The sequence below is a fragment of the Rhea pennata genome, chromosome 5 (assembly GCF_028389875.1).
Source record: "Rhea pennata isolate bPtePen1 chromosome 5, bPtePen1.pri, whole genome shotgun sequence".
NCBI classification, from domain to species: Eukaryota; Metazoa; Chordata; class Aves; order Rheiformes; family Rheidae; genus Rhea; species Rhea pennata.
The window spans coordinates 1,000,918-1,022,578 of record NC_084667.1 but is presented as its reverse complement, the minus strand read 5'-3'; the positions used below and the strand labels follow the sequence as shown (position 1 = coordinate 1,022,578).

Here is a 21,661-nt window from a genome sequence, read left to right as displayed (position 1 = left end):
GTATTTTTCAGATTTGTACCTCTAAGAACTTGTCAGGGAAGCGCATCTCTGCAGCATTGAGTTCAGTCTGCCAGGCAAGATTATTTCCGAGTTATTTGCTTGCAGTACTAGTAGTTGTAGGGCGCTAACTGCTCCAAAACTGCCTCTGTCAGGGTTTCTTTAGGCTTCTGCTCTCCCTAGATCCTGGACCTTCAGGGTCCTGAGTGATGAGGGCTTTCTTGGACGTCCTGAAATCTCTTCCCAACCCTTCCTTTGTGTGGTCAGGCTCTGTTCTCCCCAGCTGCCCTTTTTATTTGCACAGTAGCTTCTCCTGGTTTCCTGTCCTGTCCCCCTGGAGTTCACAGCAGGGCAGTATGCTTTGTAGCTGAATCCAGAAGCCATGGTCCGTGTCAGCTTCCAGTCTCCCCATCCTTGCCTGGAAGGCAGCCAGGATCTCAGCACAGCCTGGAGACAAAGGCCTTTTTGGAAGTCCATTATCCCCAAGAAAAACATCTATGACCTTTCTTTAGGAAGGTCTCAGCCCAGCTTTTGCTGATTGGACTTTGTTACAGGAGTCCCTGTTTGCCATTTTTCGGGGTGACAGACCTCTTGCCCACGTGTGTCGAGGGAAGGGACCAAGACTGTATGCTTTGCAGACTCCAAGATCATAGTGATTTTATTAACAAGAAAAAGAATTTAAAAGAAATAATATACATAATGTGAGACAAGGCCCAGTGAAGTGTGACCTGTGAATAAGAAGGGGGCAGTGACTTGGGAGGCTTATCATAACCCCATGACGTGTCAAGCTCTAAGGCGCAGCAGACTAAACCAAGTTTTGTTTAGTTTAGTTTGGCTGTTTTGGGTCTTTTTCCCTGCTTTATTCCAGACGGCATTTATATCAGTAGTTATTCGAAATCTGAAAGCTGGGATCAAGGTAGAGCGTCAGGGGAGGGAGCGGTTAATGGGGCTGGAGAGCGCCGGCGCTCTTGCCCGGGCGCGGGAGCGCGCGCTGAGGAGCAGGCCTGCGTTGGCTCCGGCGCTTCCTGCTCTCCCTGGAGCTCTGCCTGCCAGCAGCGCTTCCCACGCGCAGGCCCTGCCATCTGCCAGAGAATTGCGGGGGAGAGGGGCTTTCCTGTCTTCGTGCGGACACCCAGCCAGCCCTCCGACTGCGGTTTTCCGTGGAGCCTGGAGCCCACTCGCTGTGGCTTTGTGTGTTTTTCACCAGAGGAGAGACTGGGACAAACGCAGCGAAGCGCGCTGCTCCCGAGGTCAGTCTGAGGTGACTGCTGGGTGCTCAGCTATTCCCCTCGTCTGCCATCGCTGCTCTCCAGCCCTGAAACCGCGTGGCTATGGCGCTGCCTCTTTGCCCCGGGAATCCGACTAACTCTGAGGAAAGACGAGGCAGAGCTCCGACCGAGCCGGTCCGCTCTGGAAAGAGTTGAGTGCTTTGCAGAGCTCACACGGAGGCACTCCTCGCTGCCCCCCTTGCCAGCTCCATCGCTGCGTTCCCTAGTGTCTCATAACATGCAGTTTGTTTTATTTCCTTTATCAAATCTGCAGCATACTTACCCCCCTCTGCTTTAGGAAGAGAAACGTTTTTTGTTCTGTGATGTTACTGGGATTTCCTTTCTGTCATTGCCAACCTAAAATTCCTTGTTCGGGGAGGGCACCCTAGAGCCTCCCGATGTTCTGAGCACCTAGCCGGCTGGACTGAGGAACTGGCATTGTAAGACACTGCCTGTGACCTTTTTCTTTCCTGACTCGGTCTCAATCCCAACTCCCACACAAAGAATATCTTGGCAGAGTAGATGTAGAAAATGGCTAAAAGCAGTAAAAGCTGTGTGTCTCTGAAGATGGGACCCACTGTATGACCTGGTTGGGCATGGTGATCTCTTGCTTTTTTCCTCTGGAACAGTGTCAGTCTGTGGCAGCAGTGAGCTTGTTTGCCTTCCTAGAAGCTACTCCCAGTGAGCAAGGGTGTAAAACTCAACTTTAAAACTACTTCACTGACTTGACCACTGAACTCTTCTTATTTGTGCTTGGGAATGTGAGGGTCTCCTTCAGCAGGCAGATAGTCTCCCTTACAAAAATGTCACCCACTCCATCAGATCTCTCAACAATATTCAGAGAAACACTATGGTATTTTTGTTTTCTTTTTTTGCCAGGTTCTGTTTGCCAACCACCCACAATCCAGCACCAGCCATGTATCTATGTCAGCTGGCTCTGCTGCCCGCAAGACATCAAGTGCCACTTCCAGTATCCAGAAGACAGCCAGTTTGCACAAAGTGATGCCATCCCAGAGTACGCCTTCTCAGCTAGTTCCAAAGCCTCCAGCAAACCACAGGCAGGCAGTGGCCAGAAAGGCTGCAACACAGAGGATTTCCAAGTAAGTCTTGTCTCTCCCTGTGCACCACAGAGAGTTGACACTCAACTCCCACAAAAGGAATCTGGGAAAAGAACCTGTCTACCTGTGACTGAGGTGTAGATCTTTCTGGGTATGCTATCCAAGATGAAATCTCAGAACACCCTGTCTGAGGTAAACTACAGTAGGTGTTCACTATTGTGAAGCTTCGTGTTTTGCAACACAAAGGTAAGCAGGACTTTAACATCATATGTTTGTAAGGGCATAGGAACTGCTAGGTTGAATCAGAGGAGTATTTGATCCAGAGTGGGGTTCAGTTGCCTAAATACAAGTTGCTAGTGCCATTTTAGATGCCTGGGGCTGTTCCACCTGGCCTCCAGCTGCTGCTTCAGATGAGCACGAATCTCCTGTAGGTCCTGTGTTTATCTGCCCGTCCCATGCAGATATCTTAAATAACTGACAGCATACAGTATGGTCCTTGACATGTGTGTTTAGGCACTTGAGTCACTCCCCCCATGTTTAATCTTTGATGGGGACTAGAATCTGGAAGGTCAGAAGAAGCTGAAAAAAAAAAAAAAAACTTAAGCCAAGTTTCCCCATAAACCCAACATGTAATGATCAGCTTATGCTTTCAGCACAAGTGTTTATTTCAGTTAAAGTGTTTACATTCTGCCTAATTTAACGATAGGTTTCCTCATTACCTGTTACTGACCTTTTGGTTATGGTTTTTGCTATTCTAAGGTAGATGGGTTTGGTGTGTGCTTTGTTTAAAAACAAAATAAAACACTCAAGTGTGCTTCATGAAATGTTGTTTACTTTAAGTTTGCTTTCTTTCCATTTCTTGGAGTATCTTCTCTTCAGTGCATTATAAGAGAATATGAACAGGAGTTCAATTTTTTTTTCCTTATTTTTACCTTTCAGTAGTAGCTGCCTCATGTCTCTGTTTATCTCCTCTTAGTCTAAAGCAATTCCATCATTTAAATCCTTTATCAGGTTTTTCCTTATATATCAACCTTGTTTAATCTCTGAATACTGAAGGGGAATAATGGCATTCATAGCTACTTCCCTTATATTCTATGACCAAAAGAGTTGTAAAGCTTTCAAAACAGGTTCCTGTGAGGTTCTCTGCATTCCCCCCCGCCTTGATTAAAAGAGAGGAGACTTAATAAAAGATTAGTGAGGAAAGACCTTGTGAAGATGGGCATAGTCAGTGTGTGAAGATCAAATCTGGAACTGCAAGGCATAGTTAAGGAGTTGGGCAGAACTGTGTTGGAGAAGCTCATATATTTCCTGCCTGTACTTTTATTATCTTAATAGATAGCACATTAAATTCATCCCTCAAAACTATTTAAAAAGCAAATGATGTTAGTAGACTTCATCAACTCAGCAAGCGCAGATTTGAGCATCAGGTCTGACAGGTATATGCTGGTGGATTTGCTATCTGATTTCTTTTATGCTGGGTGGCTCATGTTAGTACAGGTGACAAGCTATATCAGTGGGTTTCTCTTCTGGGCAGTAGGGATGTGTATTTGAAGATGCCGGTGTGCTGTGCTCACTTCTTGGCAGAAGAAGTGTTTATCCTTGCGAGATGGAATTGCAGCTCCTTGGACAGACTTTACTTTGCTGCATTTTTGTGGTTTCTGCTCTGTGACAGGCAGGAGTGTGGGAAAACCGGAAAAAGTTCAGCACCAAAAATGCACAGAAGGGGGAAAAAAAGCAAAAGATTCCTTCAGAATTTCAGAAACCTAATCCAAGTATTGAAGGCTGCAAGGAGCCACTCCGGAAATACTTTCCAAGTTGCCTTTTAGTCTCCAGCACAAGGCTCCAAACCCATTCTTGCCATTCATGGGATCTTGCAGTAACATTTTTTCACTTACATGGAAAACGGCAGTGCCCAGCTATTCTTCCAGCATACTGAGAGCTGATCGTTGCTCTATGGTTGTGCATTACTGTGTCTCAGTCTAATTTAAGCCTTCTGTTGTTGTCAGGAAAAAAACAGAGGTGCATCAACAGAGGAGAGTGAATGGAGAGAACCCTCCATCTCAAAGAAGTATGGAGATAAAAAAGATGCCTTGCATGCTGCAGCTTGTTCTTTACCTTTCCTGGTTATTCTATACAGAGTATTCTCTGTTACTGTGTATAGTCTGCTTTTAAAAAACTTCAGTAGAAGAAATCCCACCATGAGAGTCTAAACAAACTTATTAGAAAGTTTTTCCGGATGTACAATTTGATTTTATCCTTTGTTTCATACTGTTGTACTTTGTTCCTCCTTTCTGAACCACCCTAAAGAGTTTGCTTGCAAATAGTTTCCATCTTTTGAATATTCTTCTACTTCTTGGAGATTCCTAGTGTTGCTTAGACTTATTGAGGTTTTTTTAACCTCAGATAGTAGTTCCACCTGCCAAGTCTTTAATTGTCTCCTGAATTTACGATATTTTCTTCAGCTTGTCAGAGTGTTTCCATTGTGGCACCCAGAATAGTAATTTTCCAGTGTGGGACTACTGTATCCTTAGGTTATGACATGGCAACTATCCATCTGCATAAAATCTAACATAATTTTGGCTTTTTGGCTGCTTCATTTCTCCGTAAGGTCATCTTTGATTTGCTACCCACACTCACCCCTAATTCTTTTTGGCTGTTTTCCCGACCTCTTTCCTCAAAGAAGGTCTCAGTGCTATATATTATTTCCACAAGACTTATACTCACTGAAAGTAATCCCATTTTGTTCATTCTGATGTTAAAGCTCTTTTGTCTTATTTTTTCCCTTAAATTCCTGTAAGCCAGAACTTATTTCTCTGTCTGCTCTTTGCACCTCCTGGCTGTTGTTGAACATCTTAATAAAAATCTTCGTTTCAAACTTGTTTGTAGAATTCCTCCAGAGACTGGACTTTGAAGACAAACTAGAATCAACTTTGTCTTTTTGACCTATCTCTTCCTTGCATGCATTATCATTTCTTTCCCAGCCAGCACACGTGGCCTCCAGAAGAGGGAAAGAATAAGAGAAAAATGAAGTACAAACAGAATGAGATGCTAAGGATGAACATTACTGACTAATTCAAAAACTATCTTGTAACTTGGACACTTCCCTGGTTAGAACATAAAGGAAAAAAAGTAATGGAACAGCTAGACAATTCAGTCTTTTCTTTTCTATTCCCGTTCTCTCTCGTTTTCTCAGACTCTCAACTTGTAAAAGGTGGTAGGTTGACTTTATAATGGATTGTGTCCAAAGCAGACTCCTTGCTTAAGCTAACAGTGTGGAAAACTGGGGCCTGCATTAAGATCTGGAAAAAGACTATGGCAGCTGGGAGAAATGGTTTAATATGTAGCTGTATTCAGAAATGTGACCCCATAAAATGGTCTTGTGGGGCTCCATATTTTTGATTAAATGTGCTCAGATTACAAATAAAAAGATAGTTTTTGAAAAGCTACCACCACAAACTCTTCTTTCTTTTCAAGAGTCAGATTGGGTCCTTTCCACTGTGTGTGTTGCCACTAGTATTGGCAGGTTTCTGAACCACGTCATTCTATTCCTGAAGAGACCTGTTGATAACTAAAAGCACAGTTTTGAGACAGAAGTCACAGAAATAGCATTTGTAAGACAAAGGATGAAGCAGATGTCCCCAGAAGCAGCATTTGGTGTACAGGACTTTCATGTTACAGATGACAGCATGAAAAGCAGAAATGTATATTAGCTCTACTGTCAGAACCCAGAGTGCATTTGTATAGCTGGTAGAAAGAAAATCTTTCTTCTTTTAGGAATGACTGAGTCACAATAAGTAAAAATTTCTGCACTACCATTCCTATGGTAACTTTTTAGAGAACTACTCTAAGTCAAGAACTTTGAGAGCATCAAGCAGAGGAAGGTCTTGGACAGGTTGTGAACAGAACTGTCAGTCAAAGAAGACATTTTAGAAAAAAAAATCAGTCATCAATGCTAGACTGCTATATACAGAGAGAGAAAATACCTAGCAGAAAAAACAGGCACTTAGGTCATTCTTACCTTTATAAGCAAGAGAGCCCAGTAAGAACACTCAGTTTTCCAGCAATAGACTGGTACATTTGAACTATCAGGAATATTGTACAGCATGGCATAATTTCACGTATTGAACTTTGGTGTAAATGTCACTCCCAGCATCTCTATTCAGGAAGCCTTTTCAGTACTCCCTTGAAGTCACAATACCATGACACAATCTTTCCACCTTGTTCTTCATTTGTATATTTGCTTTGCATGACACCAGCAGTAGAAGATCCAAATTTCTGCTCTATTGTAACTATTACAGGAATAGGGTAGAGGTGATGTGTTTCTCCAAGGTTCAGAAAGTCCATCTCCTAGTTGGGTGAGGTCCTGACTGCAAACAGAAATGGAAATATCCAGCTGGTTTTGGACAGGCTGGCCAAGCCTGGCAAATGTGACAAAAGTAGAGGAATGACCACAGAGAGGGCTCTGTAAAATGCTGTGGCTCTGGTTTTTATCCTGTCTTCCCCATGTATGGTTATTCACTGGCACATATGAAGTGTCTTAAGTGAGCTGAGCATATCACATGTACAAGCTGACGGCCCACTGTAAGGAGAACGAACAGCAGAAGAGAAAGCACGCAACTATTAATGGGACCGCTTTCACATTCTGCTACTGCTGTACTGACGCAGGCTTGTTTTTTTAGCTCCTGAGCATCTGGGTTAATCAGGCTGCCTGACCCTTGGATGTTTTTGGCAGCAATAGCAATGCATCTGAGAGGTGGCTTGATTCAACACCCTGACACAGTTGGGCTTATGAGGCTTGCAGCTCTTAGCTCCTGGCTAGCCTCAGTCATACACATGCGGAGACAGCCTGTCCAAGAGCAACAAAAAGGAACCAGCCTCCCTGGCTCTGCTCTTCACATCCGTTGCTGTCCTCTTGTCAAACCTAGGCTTTGTGTGATCTGAATTTGTTAGCATCAGTTCTGTTCCTCCTGGCCCACTAGATTAATTCATAGCATCCTAAACATAATTCTCTCATTGTAACATCCTAATTGTAACATCCTAAACAACTAGGTTGTTACAATAAAGGTACTCAAGATTTAGCCGGGAAAATACGATTTCTCTGTCACCTGTGAAACAAGAGCATCCTCCAAATTTGCAGTTTGAGGTTGAGCAGCTTAGGGGTGGTTTAGTGCCTAAGTGAAGAAAGTCTGCCAATTTCAAGGAGAGGTTGTGTTTAAGAGAGAAAAAGGCCAATGGCAGATATTGAAGTGGAGAGGACAGTGGGGAAAGGCTGCTTCTGTGAGTAAAAAGAGGAAGAAGTGGAGAACATAGCAATGGTTTGCATTAGAGAAGTGGAAGCAAAAACGTCACATTAAAATCGGGGAAATGAGAAAAGCGAAGGGGTTTCAGCCAACCCAAGGAGGGTGAAAGTGGAAAGGGATTAACTCAGTTTAAGCAGCATATATGTTCTGGCACTGGAACTTCCATTAGGACAGCGGAGAGAACGTGAGGGGTGAGCTTAGAGTGGTGAGAGAGCTAGGACACAGAGGAAGATCTAAGAATAAGCGGTATGAAGGTGACAGTTGAAACTACAAGAGTCGAGATTAAGTATGGGTGGGCAAAAAAGAGGGAGACAAGCCTGTAGAAAGAAAGGGATTCTCTAAAGGTAAAGCAAACTTACAGGTAGAAGTGTCACTGTACCTTGTTAACTTTTTGTTGTACTTGATGGTATTCCTGAAGACATTTTGAACCATTAATCTTGCATTTTACCTACAGAAAGATGAGCTGGATTTGACCCTAAGTCATACAGCATTAACAACATAGGCAAACTGATTATGAGCATGTAATCTTTATGTAAGAAGCATAAAGAGTACATCTGGATTCTGAAATCCCAGATGGACCATGCAGTATCAGCAGCAAAAGAAACTATAAGTGCAAATCCAAAATTCTCTCCAAGAGGCAATACATATAGAAAAAAGCACATCATTTGACAAAAGCATTTCAAATTATGGTTGCACTGAAGTAAGGGGCTATGTTTTGCAAATGTCATCTCAGAACCCCTCCCCTCCCTTCCCATCTGGACTCCAACTGATTTCATTCAGATCCAAATGCGAGAAAATACAAGAGTCCCTCACTGGCCTTTTAGCTGCCAGGAGCACCTGGCCTACTGGCAACTTGCTGACTTTGAAATTTGAAGGCAAAAGGTTTCAGACAATATTATAGAAACTGCACATGTGTGCCTGGGTCTGTTAGTCATCAGGGCCTCATCTGGGGATTGAAGATTACAGTGGTCTCCTGAGGAAGAGTGGTGAGTAACTCTGTATAACATAGCAGAGTTGAATGAGTGGAAGAATAAGGATTGTGGCAGAGAGGCAGGAATGCTAAGTGCAGAAGTCTGGACTGATCAGAACAGTGCTAGGCTGGAGGGAAGAGCAGTAAGAGGGATAAAGAAGGAGAGGACAAATCAAAATAAATGGATAAATTCTGTAGATTTTAAGGACAGAATATATCCCATTTTGACTCCTCTTGTGAATAAACCCATTATTACGTAGGAAGAGACAGTCTCATTTTAGTAATAAATCTCTATAACACAGGAAGTTGTACTCCACAGGGTATAGTTTTACTGTATTTCAAATGTTGAGCTAAATGCAGGAGAATTTGCATGAAGTATCTGCTTGAGGATTGGCACAGGGTTATTGGAGATTAAAGGCTTCCTGTGGATCTCAGTGTCTAAGTAAGAAATCTTTCCTCAATGAGTTTTGTCTTCTGAGACAAGGTACAAAGTGCAAGTACAAAGTTTGCATTTGAACATAGCATGTTTTTCCAGCCCTCTCGCATGCAATTCTGTTCTTTAGGTTGCTTAATCATTTTGCTTTGCACCACTGGAATAAGGTGTTAACAGCATTACTAGTTGTGTTGTGCCTTGGCACTCCACTGTAATTTCCCATCTCCTTTATCTTTCAAAATCAGCTTCCTAGCAATGTGGAACAACTAAGTGCTTTAGGTGCACTGGAGTCTTGCTGGTGGCTGTGTGCTCCTCCGTCTCCCTCTGCGTTCTTGGAGCTGTTTGCTGTCAGTGCCCATTTCAAGCTATGATCACACAGCTTCATAGCTACAGTCCTAGTGAGATTATGTGAACTTGAACTCTCATTTTTTTTGTTCAAGACCTTTATTCTTCCTTGGTATTTCCCCTCTCATCTCTGTCTAATCTGTTGCTTTTACCTGTCAGGGTGACCTCCACTGAAAGGCAGCTAAATGGATTCCAGAACAGCCTTAACAGTGTTGCATCCTGTGAGCCAGGCACAAAATCCACAGGTGAGTGCCAGTCCTGAAGCCTGGGAATGGGGGGCATGCTGGGATGCTTTCATCTTTCTTGAGAACTGACAGGGAAAAAAACCTAACTTCTCAGCAAGAAGAAGAAACACAGCAGCCTACCCTGCGTGTAGTAGTTTCTAGGTAACAGCCTGGGATCAGCTGTGCAGGGAATTTATTCCTCCTGAGAGTAAAAAGACTAAAATCAAGGGAGCAATGTCTGACTTTTGTAGAGTTGGAAGAGAAAGATCCCTAAAACTGTGGCTGGGAAGAAACTTGGCTAAAATGGCCCCACTTTGCTCTGGGCTTTGGCTCAAAGAAGCTCTGTAGTTTGAGTTTAGCCTTTAATAAAGGGCCAGGACATTCTTTACATTTTTCTTTGGTCTTGCAGAAAAGCCCCTTAATTCAGAAAGACTTAATTGAGACTTGTGAATCAGCTGCATAGTGAAATCAATCAGTAGAGCTAAAAGCTCTCAAAGGAAAATTACTGAGACCTATAGAATCAAATTGTTCTTCCCTGGTGATTACTTTATGCAGAGAGGGTTCTCTGCTGATAGGGTCTCAGGAAATGAGGACTCAATCCATTTTTCGTTGATGCAGAACTATTTGCAGTAGATTCTAGTGCTGATGAACCCAAATCGTGGGTGGTATATTGCCCAGGGTAATTTGTGGTGAGGCTGTAATGGAATATATATTGCCAAATTACACTCTAGAATACTTTGAGAGAATTATGTTTCTGATCTTTGATTTTGTTGTGAAAACTCTGAAAATATGGCTTGAGTATCACTAATACAGTGATTTCTGCTTGTGGTTTCACAGGCTGAAACAAAAGTTTGCACAGTGGTAAACTGCCCCATTCATCTCTTGGATATTTAGCTCTGAAACTTAAAGATGACATTTCCAGCATTAATGTCAGTGATTTTATTGCTGATCCTCTAGCACAAACATTCAGCTAATGCACATATTGTACAATTCCAAACTGCCTCCCACACTTTACCACCTGCCAAAAACTCTAGCTATCCTACCAGAGATTTTATAGGGTGAATAGCCATAGCCAATAAAAAAGACCCTACAGCGCATTGGAACGTGACAGTGGAGAAGTGGAGTATAATGGGACTACCAAAATAAACAAAATAATGTCAACACTGTAGTATATGTACAGTTGAGGCAAAAGTTCTGGTCTGCTGTATAGCTTAAGCTGAGTTTTTAGTACAGTATGTAAAGCCAGGTTACACATAGGTTTATCAGTAAATGTAAAAATGTAGTTCTCAAGCTATGACCACCTGGTTTACTGAGTGGACTTACATGAAGATGTTTGTGTGCCTTCTTTCTCACAGTTTTCAGAGCTCTCTCAAGTTGCCACCCTGTAACTCCTAACCTCTATGGGGGTTTCTCTGTCTCTGCTCTGAGTGCTGTTGTTCATACATGTGTTTGTGGTAACTGCAGGCAGTTTTCTGTCCTTCCCTGTTTCTGTGCATGTGTGAGGACTGTTGATAATACTGATGACAGAGAGCAACAACCAGAGTTGCAAGAAAAATACAGGCTTGATAACAACTACAAAGATGAGGATAATCACCCTCTCCAGGAGTACTTAGCATCCTGTGAGGACTGAGAATTTTGCCTCATGTTTTTTTTCTGTAGGATTGTGCTAGCTGCACCAGGCTAAACATACCCTCTCTGACTTCGAAAAAAAGGCATTGAACCTGATGTTTTACTGAGAGTGGTAGGGCTTAAATAGAGCCCTACTTTGACTAGGCCTAGGCTAACAGAAGCAGGGTCTGGTGAGTAGGTCACTCAGAGCTTCCTTGTCCTTAGGAGATGTATATAGCTCCAGGAATAGCACTAAATATTGCAGTGATTGGACTAAGTAGAGCAAAACAATGTTTGTTCTTGGAAAATGGGGGGGGGGGGGGGAATGACATTTTCTTCAGCTTTGCACCAAGCCACTGGTATGCATCTGAGAATGCTGTGCCCAGTCTGTGTGTCTCAGAGACTACTCTGGTCCTTCCTGCAGGAACAGCTGTTTTTCTTCTTCACTCTCTCTGTTGATTGCTTATAATTGGCCCTGATTTCCCTCATCAACAGCTTATTTGGTGTTACTGTTTCACATGTATTTAGTGTCCTACATACCAGCTAGAGAGACTGGAGACACAACTCATAAAGCAGATTACAGAATAAACTACAAGAATTTGAAGGTAGCAGGCCATGAAAAGCTATGGAGGTAAAAGAGGAACCAGGCAGAACCTCTGTATAAAAACACAAATAAATGTTCAAAAATGTCTGAGAAGCTTGAATAGCCCTTCATTTAATAGAAGCCTGTGGGACAATTAATATGAGAGTTGGCACTGCCATTTCATACCATTGTATCGGGCAGGTTTTGTGAAGAAAATATCTTGGGAGAATGAGGAAGTCATTTGACTACTATAGGTCTACTTTTGCTCTCTGTTGGACTGGGCCTTTGTGTGACTTTGGAAATGGGAGAGCCCAGTAAAGTAACCACTGGGAAGTTCTGTTTGTATGTCTGGCAGTGTGGAGCTGTATCAATAGAGTCTTTTGAGCTGCACCTCATCTCTCATCATTTTGTGCTCTAGAATCTGCTCTTGGATGAGTGCTGGCCGTTGTAGTCCTTCAGCTGGGTAAAAAAGTGATACCTGTTAAACAAAACAGGTTTAATAGCAAAAAATCTGATGTTGCACCAAGATTTCACTCAGCAGCTTGCAGTGTCTTGCAAATCTATCTGCTTCCAACATTTAACGGTGGGATACTGTAGTGCCTAGGGTTTGGTCTGGGCTGGTGGGCATAATGCCATAAAAAACAGCCATATTTTCTGTTTTGCAGCTTCTTTGGAAGTTGGCTGTCAAATTATATTTGCCAGATCCAAACCTTTATCCAGCTATTTCAGATCCGCTAACACAGTCACAGGGCAGAGAAAGAGAAAGACAGTATAGGCTGGGCCAGCTTAAGGGGATAGTAACTTCTCATGCTGTTAGCGCACTCTTCTTCTCATCTCCTCCAACAGCCTCTCTGAGGAATAGTAGATATTAGGGCTTTGCAGACAGGAAGCATAAAGGTGTCACAAATGACATAACCAAAAGTGAGGGTGATACCCAAAGGAAAAGGGAGCTGGGCAGTATGGAAACGTTTAACCAGATTGTTCAGAGGGCAGTTCACTGGTGGCTGGTCCTGCAACTGTAGAGAATACAGGCTGTAGATACTGTTGAGCAGTGGGCTCAGGCTCTTGAGGACAGATCTCTTGAGATGAAATAAGACATAGAATAAAAGCATTTCTGCAAAGCAGCTTAGGATATAGAGGCAAGTGGGAAGGCAGATATTCTCAGGAGTACCTACAGACAGGAAGATATAAAGATTTAAACCTGTAAGCTATCACTTGGGGTTTATGTGTCGTGTTTGAACAGACAGCTTCCTCTCAGCTCTTGTAAGTATGAAAAAAATACTAAGAATTACTACCTGTAGGGAGCATTCAAAATGCTTCTGATTTGATTTTTCACTGACATTGAGCACTCACAGTCACTGGTGTACTTGAGTGTCTGTCATTCTGAAAGATAAGCTATAGGACAGTCATTATCACATTGCTTTTTTATCCTGAGCTACTTCGAGGATCGCTGAGTATTACCCTGATTGTTTTCTGCTTCATGGAACGTAACAATTCAATTAGTATTAGTGAAATGGGTGATGAGAATTGAGAAATCCTCTCTCTCTTCCAAGTCTCCTTCACTACAGCTTGCTGAGTAACAGCTAAGCTAAGTATTGCAGTGGGTTGTTCAGTTCTGGGCTGGCTTTATGAGGCTCTGTGTTTGATATGGCTAGCTCAGATGATTCAGGAAGGAAGCTAAGGGCTGGTCAGTTTTTTTACTTTCTGTGTTAAGAGTTCTAGGCATATGGAAACACTTGGTGCATCTTGCTATTTTATTTGTTTTTCCTTTGTAGTGGCATTGTGTGAATAATGCATGTATTCCTTTTCTCAAGAAAGTCAAGTTCCAGGTTCTAGAACTTGAACCAAGAAAGTCAGGTTCTAGGTCTGTTTTTTTCATCAGAATTTAGCTTTTGAACAACTGACAAGAAACACTAAGGAAGTTCTGTAGCTAGTTGGAAGACCACATACTTAGATATTTATTATATTTATTATTCATCATCTTTTTCTGAAAATGCCAACAAAAAGCAAGTTTCAGGGAGAAGAAGGAACAAAGGGCACTTCTGTGAAAACAGAACAGCGTAGTTCCAGGTAGCTTTTCTGTTTCTGAGCTGGACTCTTGCCTGCAGCAAGAGCCTGGACACAGGAAAAGTCTGAAAGTGTAGTTAACTCCTCCGTGCAATTGTGGAGTGGATACACAAGGTAATGACCTCAGCTGATTTGATTTGTAAGGGTAACAGCGACTGTGAATGAAATCTATGTTGTGTTTCTCTCTTTCCTCTGCTGCCAACTTCTTGAGTGTCTTGGAGATTTTTATTTCTTTTTTTTATTTTAAAGGCTCCAGAACAAAGACTGCCTCCAGGGTTCTGTTTTCCCATGGCAAAAATATAACTAATGTGCTAATAACCTACATAATTACAGACAACTGTGAATCATGATTAAAACTGTGCATGACTGATGCCTGGCTCCAGACTCAACAGGACTTTCACCCTTTCATCCTCAGTGATGCAGTTTTGTTGTGCTGCTGTTTATATTGCTAATGCCCACATGGCTTTTCCAATAAGTGTGATGGCAGAAAAGAACATTGGAGTTATTCATCTGGGAAGGTAAAAGTTAGTAATATGCTATCAGTGTCTGAGAGCAGTGAAGGCTCCTAATTCATGTAAATTCTTAGTTCTCTGCCTGGTCTGGCTTAAAGCATGAACTCAAAACTAATTCCATGTATTGCTGTTCTCTTGGCAGCACTTTTAAGGAAGACGAGGGTCAAAACTCAGTCTGAAGCTAGTAAGGAAACTTCTTGAGCTAGGTATGGAGTTGATTTTATTCCCTGTGATTCCCAGGTCTTTATCTGAGCTTAGTTATAGGATGATGCACAGTTGTTTGTTTACTTTAGACATTCACTTGACCCCCGTATCTTCCTGAATGCAAATCCTGAAGGTATGAGACTCTGAAACTGAAATGTATCATCATCTGTGAGAGCTTAGAAATGGACCCTGAACTGCCTAAACTGTTTTGACCTCGTGCACATAGGAGGCAGGCTGCTGTTTTCTGTTTTTCTAGTGATTTCCTTCTTTAGGATAAGGTGAAGAGACATGCCTGAATGCCCTGTCCAGATAAGATGAATGTGCAAGCAGCTGCTGTCAGGTATAGAGCAATGAATGGAGCCTTCCTGCACATCAGTGATAGAAAGGTGCACTTTACTTTCAGGTAACAGGAAATCTACAGGTAGATTGTGTATTTCTAGAGTTCTTTATATCCAGGATTATTTTATGGTGCTTCGTAAGAAGGCCATGTAGCTCTTGTTGTTGGAAACCTGAAATTATAGTTAATGCTGGAGGTGTTAAGCTGTGATTGACTGTTGTCTACCCTCTGCTTACATGAGTGTTATTCTTGAATTACAGCCTCTTTTATATACAGTCAAGGAAAGAAATTTTAAGAGTTCTTTCTGCAGATATACAAGTGTGCAAGTGTCAAAGTTGCCCTGCACCAACAACGGGGGTGTGGGGGGGGAAGCCATGTAAACCCAACAGGCATTTAAACATATTTAAACATGATGCCTACACTCACTTCATATTATTTGTCAGATCTAAACACAGAAAATGCCCTGAGTTTGGAGATTCTTTTATCAGCCATTGTCTTTTGGTTTTCTTGGAGCAGTGGGATGCATAGCACTGCCACTATGCGTGGTCTGTGTCAGGCGCCCAGCCATTTGCTGCAGTACAGTTGAATTCCCAGCTGCCCAACCCTGTCCAGGCTTCCTCAGCTTCTGCAGGCTCCTCTGCAGCCTGGGAAGGCAGTAGGTTGTTGAGCACCAGGGTATTTATTTTTATGTTGATACCACATTCCCTAGAGGAACCTTGGCTACAGTTTCAGCTGATCTGCCCACACTGACAGTATCTGTCCAAATCCTTCCTCAGGAGCAGCTGGAAGCAGAAATCTCTTGGGTTACCGCACTGTGCACTGCTGGTATGCCTCCTCCCTAACGAATCCTGTTAATTTGACTCCTTCATTTGCCACCCTCCTGATCTTCTCTCGTTGCTGTGATTGACTGCACAAGTGGCCTTGGCTTTGAAAGGTGACCTTCAAATGAGCACCTCGAGTAACCTCCACCTCAGCCTACTTCGGCTACTCAAGTGCAAAGTATCTTATGACACGAAAGAGCAACTTTTGATGTCACCTCATTGTTTATCCTAATCCAGGAATAGAATAATGATTCTTCCCCATAAATCTTTCAGAACCACCTGTCCGGCTGAGAAGCAATCTGTGGGTTGCTGAAAGGGAACAGTGGTCTGAACTGCAGCACTGGATCAAACCTTTCCAGTGCAGCCTTTCAGCCTGCATACAACCTTTGGCCACAGTGCTAATAACAGTCTGTCAGCATCTCTCTACCCTCTTTGTAGTGCTGTCTCCCTGCAGAGAAAGGGTTTTTGAGAAATACAATCAGTCCATTTCATCATACTTTGGAAAGGAGTACTTGATGTGGTAAAGATGGGGTGAATCCTGCTGTTGTGTATCCCTTTTAGGGAGGGCAAAGAATCGGTTATGATGGAGGGTATTTGGTTTCACGTTTGTTCTTAAAATTATCTTTCTAAACCATTGTTCTTTCAAGTATCACAGAAGCATCCAGGAACTTCTCTCTCTCTCCCCTGCTATCATCTACAGTTCCATAAAGAGGCCAAACAGGAGGAAAAAAGTCCCTGGTATAGTTGTTGATGGATAATTATCCCAGGTCAGATAATGACAGATAAACCTGTGGCACCAGATGGACCAGAAGAGAAAAGAGAGGGAAAGGAACACCTTCTCCTTAACACATTTCTCAGGACTCTGGAGGAGGAGGGAACCATGACTGTGTGACTAGCAGTGAGCAGATATTGATATCTCTATCAAGTACCTTAGAATACAGACACCATCAAGGTGGATCTCTAAATTTAACAGCAGGACATGCTTATGTTTGTCTGAGTTTATCCACTTATCAGAAAACTGTGGGAAGTCTCATTAAATCTCAGCAGAGTATAAATCTCTTTTCCAAAAGCAGAGTTCTGACCCCTTCTCAGACAGGAGTAACAAGATAAAGTCAAACTCAGCTATCCCCTCTCAGCTAGAACTGAGGGTCATGTTCACTTCTGATGATCAGAAATTATATTTATTCCGTAACTTGTGAGAACAGCCTGCTTCTCATGCTTTTAATCAGCCTTTTGCCTTTTTTATGTGAAAGGAAGGAGCATTTTCCTATTGTTACTGGTCTCATTCTCTTGAAAGTACATTCCAAGTCTCAGGAACACTGGGAAAGTAGGAGAGAAAGAAAAGGATAATCTCTAGAAATTGGCTTCCTTGTTTAAGAACTAGACCCCAGCGTGAATTTTAGGAGCCTTCACTTGTGACAGACTCAAAGAAAACTCCTAAGTGGTATAAATAATGACTTCAGGCAGTTAGCGTTTCTGCCTAACTGGGAGCTGAGCTCTGCATGTTCTCAGCAGTTAGGTGATGGTGAACTGCCTGTATTTGTTTGCTCTGTTGGAAATGTCATTCAAGATCAGGTATGCAAAGACTGGGAGAGGTTCCTTGGGTTTTTCTGTCTCACATCTGGCCCTTGGCATTAAGCTACCTGTAGAGAGGATGATTTTGTCTACCCAAATGAATTTTGTTTTCATCTGGCATTGTTTTATTGGAACTAAAAATAGAAGCCAAAATGTGTGTGAATAAGGTAAAAAGAGTGTCTGGAGTTATGCAGTGTGTGGGGAAGAGCCAGAGAAGACACAGCTACATCAAACCAGGGAGTAGGGAGCTGCATAGGAGAAATCAGAATGAAGACTGTTAAGTACACAGGGACATTAGCAGTTGGGGTGAGGAGCCCACCTGATGCCTTCTCTGTGATGTGGACAGCAGAGAGGCTTATGCTCAGCTATGTCTCCATTTGCTAATGAGGCTGCTAACCACTCCTTTCATGCAAGGAGACTTCACCCAAATGAATGCAGTTGTATGTGTCCTGTTTTTGTCACCTCCCAAGTAGAATTTCATGAATTGGAACTGCTGCTTTCCCTTGCCTGCGCAGTCCAGCAAGCCAACTTGAAATTGTGCCCAGAAGATGGGAGAGGGAAGGCTGGCCCTTAGTTGTCAGCTGTCTTGGCTTGCTAGTGTCCCTCACCCAAGGATATAAATAAACTCTATCCGTTTATCACCTTTCTTAGTTGTGCTGTATATTATCAAGAGAAGGCTGGGCATCAATCTAGGAGTGGGAATTTCTTTAAGGATATTTCATTTAGGATAAGAAATCTGAGTATCTAAGATTATCAGAGCTTTTCATGGAGAAAGGAGATTTGTGATTTTAACACTGGATTCAGTAGATTTGAACATGTTTTTCAGTTCAGCCACAGATTCACTGGGTATGATGAAACAGCCCATACTGGCTCTAAAAAGTATTAGCACAGGTCCCTGACCCAGTACTGTCAGTCAGCCTGGTGCTCTGCTCTGTCTCATTCCTGCTATTTGGAAGCAGGGTAGATTAGGTGCTGGTGTCCAGCCTAAACTGTGTAAATCTATGCTGGGAAAGTCTACATGGCACTGAATTTTATTGTGCTGATATCCCATACATTTCTTTACACAGTTCCTGTGATATTGCTCTGACTCAGAATCATACCAGAATCAGAATAAAATTATTCCCCCTCCCCGTGTTCTAAGGACAGAAATATTAATTTTTTTGAGGTGCAGTTTTGGATGACATGATAGTATGTAAATATATGGAAAGACATACGAGCAGATATTTTATGTTTTAACACCTCCTGGCAGGCAGAAATTAAAGGAGATTCATTCTGTTGTATGTGATTATTCACTGCTATGACTGTCTTTGCCAGAGAGAATAAACACTTGTTGCCTGGTATCAGAAACAATCTTAGGTTTTATGTCCCCTTTAGTCAACCAGAGATTCTTGAAAGGAGAGATGGACAATTCACCTCTAGCTTTGAAATGATAAAACTTCACATAATTGTATATATTAATATTTATGAAATAGGTTGAATTGCAGCAATGGCCTCAAGCTGCACTCATGGTAAGAATCCACATATTTACATACAGACATAGGAATGACCCTCTCTGGTTGAGTCTGCAAGTAACCACACAAGAGGAACTCATCAAAGTGATTTCAGTTCAGTCTGTGAGAAAAGGCAAACTGTTCTGTGCATTTCTGTAGGAAAAGAAAGGCTCAAAAGTCTCTTCAAAACAGGAAGATGAGGTTGAAGTTGGCTGCCTTTCTCATGTGCCTTTGTTTCCTTAATATCAGCAGATTGCCAAGGGATAGGTTTCTGGACTGGTATCCTATCTTAATGCACATAGTTGACAGTTTGGTTCCTAATTCATGTTCCAAGCTTTCTGTGCAGTGACACAGCTGGCAATCCTGCTTTCTAAACATCTTTCCAGATCCTTTGTGCTCTGTGATGTTTGGCTCTACTCTGGGCTTTCAAGGAGAGCATATTTTTTAAAACCTAGCAATATTTTTAATAAACAGAGCTCTCAACAACTGTCGCTCACATGCAAGAGCAAGCTGATGTGCTAAATATACAGGACAAGCTTTACCTAGTAGATTAGCCGTAAAATGCAAACTATCCAAAATAAACTTGTTCGTTTCTAAGTGTTTTGGATTTTTCTTTTTAAAGGAATGTCTAAGGACTGCTCAGTAAAAGAAGTGAAGACGACATTAACTTTTTTCTGTAATGTGCCTAAGTAGGAAAATGCTGTGATATGTAGAATTAAAATCTCTCTGTTTAATACTGGGAGGAAAAAGCTTTTTTGTATTCACAGTTCATGCCTTTCAAAGATCAACCTTTTGACATACCTTATCCTTTTCACACCCTCATTTCTTCTGTACTGATGTCCTCAGCATCTTGTGGAGTCAGGGGGTAAGGGTTCCTATGTAAGCAAATGAGTAATGGACATAGAAGGAAAGAGACAAAAGCCTACTGAAACAAGATAAAGAGATGCAGAGCTACCAGAGGAGCATGTGAATGATGAGTGAGTTTGGGAAACAGTGAAAGTGGTATTCTAGGCTTGAGAAGAATACCAAGATTACTTTTTCAGGCAGTAGCTCATGAAATTAGCTCTGTCATACTGATCTGTGCTCTCATTTCTTACTATAGAGAGATGTTCTGTGAAAGGGAGACCAGATTTCTGCTGGTGGCTAGTTCTGAGATATGCAGGCCAGTGCAGCAGTGTTTTGCACAGTATGCTCCCTTGTGATTACTCAAAAGCTTTGCTTTGTGTTTTTTTCCAGCCTCTACTCACAGTGAAGGACTAACACTGAACACCAGGTGAGGAACCCAGGGCATTGCTTCCAAGTGTGGAGCAAAGGAGAAAGCAGCAGTGACTGCTCATACCACCATATTCCCCAAAACAACCAGGTAATGAGGAGGACCTGATGTGAAAAGAGAAGAGTACCTGAACATCTGTGAAAGCAGGTGATAGAGCTGCAAGTTGAGGTGAATGGTTGCCTCTGAGAGCTTCTGCTGCTGAGCCTTGGGATTCCTTCTTTCCATCTCTTCCTGAACAGTGCCCGTAACATCTTTTTGTAAGACAGAGATCCTCAAGCTGTCTGTATTATTCTTCCCAAGGTCCAAGTTTGAACATAAATCTCCTCATCTGCTCAGCCATTTCAGTCTGTATTAGTCTTGTAACAGCAAAGATTCTCTGCTCTCATTACGTGGCAACCAACAGCAGAGAAAAATATTAGACTGTATGACTAGAAACATTCTTGTTGGTTGCCATCTTGAATTTTGGCACAGAACCGTGGAAGTGCTTGGTTTGAATAAAGTCATTTCATTTGTTTGTTTTGGTTATAATTTCAGTTATTAATTCACACCCCCAAAATATTTGCTTTTATATTGGACAGGATGTTAAATCTGTCATTATGTTTCACAATTGGATGCTTATATTGTGTGTGGCTTATTTTTGTATTTTGATTTCTGTTTGTTTATGCTTTATGAACTTTTTCAAATTGGCTGATGTTTTCAGACCCAGGCTTGAACCCTAAAGCCCAGGTGGCTCCTATCAGTTGTAATAGTGGCTTGGAGAAGCACTCCAGTTAAAATTTGCCTAATGCTATGAAACTTAATTTGTTGTGTTAGACAACATCAGCAGCTGGAAATTGTTTTGGAGAGATCCGCCCATCCTTAAAATGTACAGGAAGCAGCTTCAGCTTTGGCTCATTTTTGGTGCCATGTTAAGGGGAAAAAAAATCATGATTTTCACAGTATTTTCCAACTTCTCCTTTGTTGAACAGCAAGTAGTATGATTATAAGAGATCGTGTTTTCAAGAGCACAAAAACTCCTATTGTTTATATCAGAGCCCTCAGAGGTTGTATTCAGTCTATTTGATCCGTTTCCCTATTCTGCAGCTCTCCTGTCATTTCTACCCCATGTAATCAGTGCTAAGAGATGATTTTCATGTGTTGACAAATAGATAATGATCAACCCAATGGCTGATGAGAAGAAACAATGTCAGATGGGAAAAGTGTTTTCTCTTGCAATGATTGTTTGTGTTCATGTTCACACTTTGAGTGTGCATGCTTCCTGTCATTCAAGACCAGATAAATTGTGAGAAGATGAAAAAATCATGTTCATACCCCATTAGCTTCACTCTCCCTCATGCTCCAGGCATGAATTCATAGGACAGAATGTGCATGTTGCTATTTCTGTTCCACTCACACATGTGACAGAAATCAAATACTTCAATTGTTCAAAAACCAGTTCTCTGATGTAGCTGTTTCCATTCTCACATTTTAACAGCTTCTCTTTCAGTTCCTAGACAGTCATGATCTTGTTCACTTTCTTTACATTTTCAGCTGTTCCCTTCAAGAATCACCACAGCATTTGGTTGCTGCCTGTGCCTCATCATCAGTGACCAAGAT

The 21,661-nt window shown here is 42.1% G+C and overlaps 1 protein-coding gene across 3 annotated transcripts in view; it reads left to right on the top strand.

Annotated features, from left to right (window-relative positions):
* The window catches only part of TTLL5 (tubulin tyrosine ligase like 5), a 130,541-nt gene extending 109,962 nt beyond the window's left edge, over positions 1 to 20,579 (top strand). The window contains exons 31-34 of one of the 3 annotated variants that reach the window (XM_062577514.1): positions 2,145 to 2,365; positions 9,531 to 9,616; positions 20,029 to 20,065; positions 20,156 to 20,579. In XM_062577514.1, the coding sequence (XP_062433498.1) occupies positions 2,145 to 2,365; positions 9,531 to 9,616; positions 20,029 to 20,065; positions 20,156 to 20,159 (348 nt within the window). In that variant the 3' untranslated portion in view covers positions 20,160 to 20,579. Of the gene's footprint in view, positions 1 to 2,144; positions 2,366 to 4,329; positions 4,392 to 9,530; positions 9,617 to 20,028 lie in introns of those variants that run through there. The other 2 variants (XM_062577517.1, XM_062577515.1) reach the window with 2 other exon arrangements.
* Positions 20,580 to 21,661: the final 1,082 nt, after the last annotated feature.